This window comes from Ailuropoda melanoleuca, chromosome 1, assembly GCF_002007445.2.
Source record: "Ailuropoda melanoleuca isolate Jingjing chromosome 1, ASM200744v2, whole genome shotgun sequence".
In the NCBI taxonomy this organism is placed as follows: domain Eukaryota; kingdom Metazoa; phylum Chordata; class Mammalia; order Carnivora; family Ursidae; genus Ailuropoda; species Ailuropoda melanoleuca.
In genome coordinates this window covers 109,553,736-109,563,028 of record NC_048218.1, presented here as the reverse complement: position 1 = coordinate 109,563,028, position 9,293 = coordinate 109,553,736, and the positions used below count along the sequence as shown (strand labels likewise).

The 9,293-nt window shown below is 48.8% G+C and overlaps 1 protein-coding gene across 1 annotated transcript in view; it reads left to right on the top strand.

The window, feature by feature from the left end:
- PURB (purine rich element binding protein B) overlaps positions 1-8,148 on the top strand; it is an 8,709-nt gene extending 561 nt beyond the window's left edge. The window contains 2 exon segments of the mRNA XM_034639906.1: positions 8-36; positions 38-8,148. Of these exon segments, the coding sequence (XP_034495797.1) occupies positions 8-36; positions 38-746 (738 nt within the window). The 3' untranslated portion in view covers positions 747-8,148.
- Positions 8,149-9,293: the final 1,145 nt, after the last annotated feature.

Genomic DNA, 9,293 nt, shown 5'->3' with positions numbered 1-9,293 from the left:
CCTGAAGATCGCCGAGGGGGGCGCGGGGGGCTCAAAGCCGTTTGACGCTGTCCATGGCGGTGGCCGCCGAGTTCCGCGACTACTTGGGCGATTTCATCGAGCACTACGCGCAGCTGGGCCCCAGCAGCCCGGAGCAGGTGGCGGCGGCGGCGGCGGGCGCCGAGGACGGCGGCGGGCCGCGGCGCGCGCTCAAGAGCGAGTTCCTGGTGCGCGAGAACCGCAAGTACTACCTGGACCTCAAGGAGAACCAGCGCGGCCGCTTTCTACGCATCCGCCAGACGGTCAACCGCGGCGGCGGCGGCCCCGGGCCCGGCGGCCTGCAGAGCGGGCAGACCATCGCGCTGCCCGCGCAGGGCCTCATCGAGTTCCGGGACGCCCTGGCGAAGCTCATCGACGACTACGGCGGCGACGACGACGAGCTGGCGGGGGGCCCGGGCGGCGGCGCGGGGGGCGCGGGAGGAGGCCTTTACGGCGAGCTCCCAGAAGGCACTTCCATCACCGTGGACTCCAAGCGTTTCTTCTTCGACGTGGGCTGCAACAAATACGGCGTGTTCCTGCGAGTGAGCGAGGTGAAGCCGTCCTACCGCAACGCCATCACTGTCCCCTTCAAGGCCTGGGGCAAGTTCGGGGGCGCCTTTTGCCGGTACGCGGACGAGATGAAAGAGATCCAGGAGCGGCAGAGGGATAAGCTGTACGAGCGACGCGGCGGGGACGAGTCGGAGGGCGAGGAGGTGGACGAGGATTGAAGTGCGTGCGTCGCTTCCCCGATGGGCCCCCGCGCCCCGCCCCGCCACCATTCCCTTGGCTGGAGAGCCCCCTTCCTGCTCATCCCCAGGGAGCTAGTGGAGGCGGAGCAAGGAGGCCCCGTCGGGAGAACACAAAGTTAAAAAATAATACACTTCATTAAGAGAAATAACCACAAAAGAATAGTCGCGGACAATTCGAGAAAAGCAGCAAAGTTCCAAGGAACTGACAGCAGCCTGCAAAGAGGAGACGACCTGAGCAAAATCGTCTCAGTTTCCGTAGTTTCCAGTTGGGGTTTGTGACCCCGCCGGGGGGGGGGGTGCAGATCCTAACGTGCCCGGGGCCAGGGAACACTCGAGTTCCCCAGACCCGTCCATGACAGCTGCATTTGTGTTCTACCTGGATGTCCTGGCCTGATGATCTCTCCGGACCTCACTGTTCTGGGGTCGATCTCTTCACCTCCATTGAAATCAGCATATTGGAATCTAGTCTTCGTGGAATTCTTGAGAAGAGAGAGGCCTTGGCCTTTGCCCAGTTCTGAGGGTACAGTGTTCCTGAAAAGGAGTGCGACTTTAAATAATCATGGACAGGGCAGAATAAGAATTCAAGAAGCCACCAGGGAATACAGAAACAAATTGGGTCCATTTTGTCTGAAATGGTTTTGCGGGGAACCTGGACCAGTGTCCGTGTCTCTTTGTGGCATTGTTTTCCTGGTGCAAACGGATTCAGATGTCAGTCCTTCAACTAGAATCTGTTACTAAAGGATTTTAGAAGTTGGCCACGTTTTTTTCAGAGCCAAGAGCGATTTTACTTTGGGGGTTGCTGAGGTAGGCACAGGAAGAAATCCGGCATCCAGCACAAGGAGGACTGTTCGGATTAGTTGCTTCTCACTAAAGTCCTTCCCCCGGTCTCTAGACACGGAGGTCATGACCAAGAGATGGCTTAGGGGTGAATGAGAGCCAGGTCCCTGTGGCTGCTCCGCCTGAGCCACTGAATTATGGCTAATTCGGCTGTTTGGGCCACTGGTTGGCTGGATTTTCAAGCCTAAAACTTGAAGATACCTACAAGAGGAACAGTGTGGCTACAAGCCTGAGCTTTAATGGAATATATGTCCTCACAGTAAAGTTGGAAATAACCAAAACTGAAGTCTTCACCTACCTTCAGTTCCGTCTGTGGATTTGTTCACATACTAAAGATCCTCAGGTCCAGAATTCCAGCAGCATCTATTCTTTTAAAGTCAATTTTTAAGAACTCGATCCATTGTTTCAGTACCTCCCGATCAAAGTTGGTAAATGATGGATGAGTGATTGGAGCAGTGCGCCCTTTAGAAGCTGAAATCCATCGGAATGGAGATGAAGGGAACGTGCAAATGCTGACTATGTCCTGGAAGCATTTTTAGACCATCTTGAGATTTCAACAGACTGGCTTTTGCCAGTTTATCCAGCTGTTTTTCAAGAATAAAAGTTGGGGTTTTCAAGGATCGCCTCTTCTATATTTTACATGGATTTTCGGTAGAAATGATTTTTACTAATCAAGTTAATCCCACCCCATCACAAGGTATTCCTAGAAGTGTCACAGACCTAGGTGACTTTGAATTGAACGGGAGCTAACGTTCTTTCCAAAGTTTGTAGGTATCCTTTGTGCGACACGTTCTCAACCAGGAGGCAAGTAACCCCACCTCCACGATCTTAGTATTTTTTTTTTTAACTGCATGCCTGCCCTTTATCTGAGCTGCCATTTAATTTATTGCATACCCTTTTATTATCTGAGTTTGGTATTCAATCTCTACAATCCTTTTGTATTTATTGGGAAATAAGTAATCAACAAAAAGGTCGTCTTCATGCATCGTGGCTGAGAGGGAGGGAAAGAACTGTACATAAAATTAGGCTTTTTTAAAAAATTAGACTATGATTCAGAATACTGTTGATCTTAGATTTTTAAAAAAAAAAAAAAACAGTGGAAGAGCCACAAACATTGGTGCCCTTTTCAGACTCTTTCTCTACTCTCATCCTCCACAGTAGACTTTTTAAACAGATTTTTTTTAAAGCTTTTCCTTTTTTTAAAAGAAACTTTCTCCGTCGCAAAGAATGTTTCCTAAACTGTATGGGAGCAATAGTATTTTTGATGTTTTAATGACATCCGTATATACTCGTACTGTATTTTGTACCACAAGGCAGCTGTTTTCAATAATGTCCTGCTGTATTGACCTATGTGTTTTGAGTGTCGATTTCTTTGCTGCGGAGAACAAATCCCTAAACCGTTTCCGTAAGGGCGCCGCGAAGCTAGCGTGAGGTTTGCAGAAACTGTTTCAGTTTCCACCTTTGAGGCAGCACTGACAAGCCAGATTGCAGCTCTCCGTGAACTGCCGTGACTTGTTCGTTTTCAAGCTGCGTACAATTCCTGTTTAGACCAACTTGTTTTCTTGCTTCGGTGGTGGTTCTGTTGCTCAGCTCGAGTGAGCCAGTTCAATTTTGCAAAGGTGCAGCGCCTCCCCTTTGGAAGGGGTTGGTGTATTTTTTTTTCTTTCCTTTTTGTTTGGCCGAATTGGAGTAACTAGATTCTGTAGAAATGACAGGGTCTTCACAATCCTTCACCAGTGGCTACTAAGCTATAATTAGCTGAAGAGAAAGAATGTGGAAGTGCTCTGAGGCATACAGAGTATATGCCAAGAACACTACCATATATGGCATCAGCTTTGGTTACCAGAGAAATTTTCTTAGTCATTAGACCGTATAACAGTAATATATCATATGTAAATCTTTAGATGTCAATTTGAGAATCCTCCAAAAAAAGGAGCAAAGAATGCATAAGCTATGTGTTGGAAAAAGTAATTTATATTAAAATTTTGACCTGCCTACGTAAGATTAAGTGGTAAACGTCATAGTGGTGGGTTTTTAAGTCTTAACCAATCTCAAAGGTTTGTTTCTCCTGCAGGGGGTGGTTCGCGGCCTCTCTTCTCGCTGCAGGAAGATTACAGAAGGGTGTGGACTAGTTGTAGCATTTCACTGACCCTCATTCCACTCACTGTTCTGGGGCAATAGAAATCCGCGAAGCACGGAGACTGCTCTTTTGATGTGTGGCCTCTTGACGAGGCTGGATTTCAGAACTCCTTCAGAAACAGCACTTAGCAAAGAAAATCTGTTAATTCCAGTCAGAAAAATGGCATTACAGACTCTGGGAAACAACCAGATTTTTTTTTTTTTTGGTTCTGGTTTTCATCCTCTACTACGAACAGTGATTTAGGGCTTGTCCTTTAACCTTGGCAAGCATCCAGGCTAATCACATGTTCAAAATAGTTCTAAGAAGTGGGGAACGAAAATTCTTTTTGCGATCATTGGTAGAGTGTTTCTCAAGCCAGTGCCATTCTGGACACGGGAAGTCCAATGGCAGGAACGGAATCAAAAGAGCGAAACTCTGTGGCGAGATCCCGCCGTTGCCTCGTGGTTTCTATTGTCCCCACTGTCGTTCGAGTAGTGGGGCGGTTCTAGTCCGCAGAGAAAGCCCTCAGTGCGTATGCTGCACCGAGGGCCACGTGAATCTGTATGGCACCCAAAACTCAAAAGTGGAAACCCAATGGGAAACGCAGACACCGTGAGCTGCCATGGGAGGCGTGGAGTTGGTCAGAAGGGCTGTGGCCGTGGCGCACACACGGCCACTTGTAAGGTCACTTTCCACAACGGTTTGCTGCCAGCCGGTGGAGGGGCTGCGGCGGGCACGGGCGGCTCGGCCCCTCCTGCTCCCTCCGGCCCCTCCCTCGCCTGGCAGTAAATTGCAGGTCTTTAAAGGAGACGCAAGCTTCAGTTTTCTCAAAACAAAACAGTTATCCTGTCTTATCTGAAAAAGTGCAGAGTTGTGGGCAGAAGAGGCTGGTTATAATAATGCCCTCATATTGAGTGGTCTGTAAACGGCTACACACTTCAGGTGCATAGTTGCTGAGGATGCTTTGTTCTGTGTGACCTTGACCGGCTCTACTGGAAGGTAGAGTGACCTGCACAAGGTATCGAGCGGTAACTATGGCTTGGCGTCCGCCTTGCTCTGGAGGCGGATGACCTTAGGGAGAAGCTTGAGTGTGTAAGCCATGCACATACGTCTTCTTCACTGTAAAATTTGTTTTCATTTTTAACCCAGTTACGGTACTTTGTCCAGTGCACAACTGATCTCTCAGTAGATATTCATTTGCAAATAGCGTGGCCTTGATCAGTGAGAGGGACGGAGGGAAGTGACCTCGTGGGTGCAAAGGTGACTCACCTAGAGGCCTTGCGCGGGCCACTCTTCGTGTCCTATGCGCGCCTGGTCCAGCTCCTTTCCACCTGGGGAAAGTTCGTGGTTTTGACCCTGGAGTTATCAATTCAATTGAGTTGTCTTCTATTTTTAGGAAGGATCAGAACTGCTCTGATAAGTAACAAAGTTGACTGCTTTGGTGTCCAATCTCAGGTTTTAGAATAGAGTGGTGTAAAATCCCACTGTTAACTCTTAAAACAATTTTAATGTAATCCCCCCTAAAAATCACATGCATGAGGCCTGTTCAGAGAGCAGAGCCTCCCATCGTTTTGCTCCTCTTCCACTTTGTACTTCACTTGAGAAAGTGTCGAGTGATCTTACATTGTATATTTCCATTTGAACCCCGACATATTTCTCAAAGATAAAGCACTTTTGATAATGAAATTCATGGGATCTTCGTGTGATGTGGATCATGGTTTCTCAGGCTCCCTTAGGTAACCTGCTTACGAATATTGTTCTGTGTAAGAAGAGTGAAAATCTTTGCTAATGTTAGGAAGTTTGTATTATTGATCCAGAATGCGTTTTGCTAGCTTCCAATCGATGGGAGAGTAAACAATGCTGCATTCACAATAAGTTACTTTCCCTTAAGCCTTAAGGTTACTTTTTTTTTTCCTGTTAACAACAGCACTGAAGTTAGAGTAAGTAAATGAGATTATCAGTTTTCAGGGTTGGTTTTAGAGTACTGTAAATCCATGAGCTGTCTTCCTAAACAGTTACTATCCCCCCTTGAATAAACTGGATAGTGGGCGCATGTAGAAAAGAGAAAAGAAAGAAAACCACATTTACCTTAAGAAAAATACAGACACAAAAAGTGCTCGTCGGCGCCCCGTTTTTGAAATTGCAGATAGAGTGCGGATATGGCAAAAATGGAATCTCATTTTCCTAGTTTCTAAATCTAGGAAAGCAAAGTCATTGATTATCACCTCCCCCCCCAAAGTCTTAAGAGCTCACACTCGGGGACGGTGAGTTCATTTATCCCAGTTCGAGAGTTAAAGTCACTGTCCCAGCCCTTGGTCTTAAAACGTAGTTTGATTACTGATGGATTCAACAGACCCTTCTTTCAGTAAATGTGGTCCAGTGGTCAGGATGAAAATCTGATTTGGAAAATGAAAAAATAATAAAGGCGTATCATGAAGACTTAACTACTCTGGCAAGTTCCAGGTGATACCTGTTCCCCTTGATCCAAGTAAGACTTTTATGAATGTATTCTGTATTCCCTAAGGAAACAGGGAATATGCAATTAGTGTGATTACCTTGTTCACCATCTTTTCCATTTCGTTTGCAAATCTCACTCCTGCCTCTCGAGTTAGCCGTGCGGACCTGGAGTGGTAAAGCCGCGGGAAAACACCGCAGACATCGTGTGGGTCGTTTCCCCGCTCCGCGGGGATCCTCATCGCAGGAGAGCAGAGCTTTGTTTGAAGCCAAGATGTTGTTTTCCCCCATAGGTGATTGTAACAGACAGTCTGATGAAGGAGTGTGACCGTACTTTTGACTAGCATGAGATTGTGAGTCTAGGAGCAAATGTCAAGTGCCCTGTGTGGGAAATGTCCACCGACCCGGATAAGAGAGGGTCGATTGTGTCTGTAGGACGGTGACCTGTGGGGCCGTCCTACTGAGGGAAACCGGTGGATGCCTTCGCGTTGCCCGTGCGCGAGCCAGGGTGTTGCAGGTGCCGCAAGCTTATCTTTCTTTCCTGCCTCCAGTAAGTCCTGCAGCAGACCTTCCCCGGTCTCACCCTGTGTCGTAAGAGCAGGCTAGTTCAAAAAAACCTGGTTGGAAACAGAATGGCAAGTAGGATATTCCTTCCCTTTTTAAATTCCCTTTTCAGGGACACACGTGCAGGGAGAGAGGCCCAAGAAAATTGCAGGACAGGATTCTCTCATGAAGCACATTTGTGTCGTAGGGATTTGGGGGGTGTCTTTGCTCATCGCTCCGGTACGAGGCATAAACCTGCAGGTCACCTCTGCGCACAAAAGCTCTCTGGATTCCTAGAAATTCATAGATGGAGCAAAAATCCAAGCACAGGGCGCACTTCTAGAGCCCAGTTTTACATGTTGTGCCCGCAGGAGAGTGTATTTGGGGTCTTTCTCAGTCATCATCAGTATGCGTGTGATAGCTAAGATTATCGGTGTATTTGAACCATTAGTGGGGATTTAGTCATCCTTTTGCTCCTTCATGCAAATGTTTTTCCAGGATCATTTCTCAGAGTCCATTTGTCTTCTGATACGTTTCCAGACAGCACACTTTCCATCCTGTAGGAACCCTCACCGCTGGTCATAATTGCCAGGGGCTTCCTTAGACTAGACGGTTCACTCCAAAGTTGGGACTGATGTCCTGCCCGTAGAGACTCTGCAGAAGTCGTTTCAAGTGATTTAAAACCAAATCTTGATGGCAGGAGACCGAACTTCCTGATCTAGACAGACAACTAGGTACTTAAAAAGGGGTTTGGGGGTGTCTTCAGTCTCTGTGTAAATACCCACATGCTTGTACATTGTAAACCAAGTGTGTATTCCTGTGTGTGAATTTGTAGAACTGATTTCTGCTTCAAGAGAAGCTGCACCTTTAATTTTATAAGGTCCCCTCCACCCATAACCCTATAAATATTTGTAAATAGAACACTAAAATTTGTAGCGATAGGATCAACTTGGGAATATCTGCTGAGAGACCAAAAAGTTCATTTTTTTAAGTACCTTGGTTAAAGAGTAAAGATTATTCCTCTTATTTTTTAAAAGAAGAATGCACTTTAACAGCTGCATGGGCGATTCAAACGAGCCTGTGAGGTGCAGTGCCGTTCAGAAATCACACTTCCTGGAAACCGTTCAGAAGCAGAGTGTAGACGGGCTGTTGAGCTCACGGCCTGGAGGTGGAAGCCCGGGTGCCAGTCCGCGTGGACGCGAGCAAGGCAGCCGCGAGAGCACAGCCGGAAGCTTCTGACAGGCCTGTGACAGGCGGGTCCCGTATTGACCACTAACTAGCAAAACGGACAGAAACACAGAGACAAAAGTTGAAGAATCCTTACTGCTGGTGTGCACTCCTTACAATAGCAGATTTTGCAAATGGAGTTTTACAGTCTATATTTAAAAATTGTATGTTTGTAACAAATAAAGTATGCTGAAAAGTGAATGTGTGCTGGCATCTCTGATTCCAGGAACCAGGGGGTGATGGGGAGGGAAGGACCCCTCTGCACGCTGGGCTCATGAGCGGGCCTGGAATTGGGCGAGTTCCCTTCTGGAAGGACCCAGAAGCCCTCTCGGCTGTCATCGGGAAGACAGCCCGCGAGTCCCAGAGCCCTCGGGGGTATGAGGCCCTTCGTGCGTCCGAAAGCATCTGCAGGAAGTCGGGGTTGTGTGTTAGTCTCCTGCTGCGGTCCCCATCCCAGAAAGGCCACTAGTCGCTGTCATTTCTGGCCTTCTGGCTATTAAGCCCTGTCCTTCCCAGTGGTGGCGAGAAACTGCTCCCCGGGGTCACCCCTTGGCTGTCACAGCTGACTGCCTACGGAGCGGTTAGGCCAGTGCTCCCCGGCCTGGAAGGAAAAATAAAACTCTTGCATCCTAGATCCCAGCTGGGGTCCCAAACCTTTGGCCTCAGGAACCCCTTTACACCTACTTACAGCCTCCCCCCAAGGAGCTTTTATCTTGCAGGCCAATGTCAACTGATACCTATCATATTAGATGTTTAATTTTAAGACAAAAGTATCCACCCCGTGGGCTACCAGCCACGGCTCCCCTGGAGAAGGTGGGCTGGTGAGAATGAGGTCAGGGGCAGGCGGCGCTGTGGCCGGGCAGTGGTCCTGACTCAAGGACCCCAGTGGCCCTCCTGTTGAAGATGAGGCATGGAGAGTAGTGCAGCTATCACCCCCTGGTGCCCCTGGGGTTCTCCAGCTGACTTACAGGCTCTTGCTGTGGAATACCCCCTCTGTGCCCATCCCCATGTTGTCCCTGAGACTCGTGGCCCTGGCGGTGGCCTGCGCTGCAGACCCTGTCGGGGAGCCGCAGGCCCCCTGCACCAGAGCCTTTGGGATACAGACAGAGGTGTCCTGAGCGCTTAGTTCTAGCTTTTTAAGCTCCTCCTGAGTGGGGGATGCGAACCAGCGGCCTGCGGGATCTCAGGGAACCAAGAGAGAGGGCGAAGGGCTGGGACTCTCTGCTGCAGGAAAAGTAAAGAAACAGGATGGCAGAGCAGTCCCCGGACTGGCTTTACGTTGTGGCCCTGGTGCCTCAACTGCCTGCACCTCGACCCACGCCTGGAATGACAGCTCCTCAGGACGG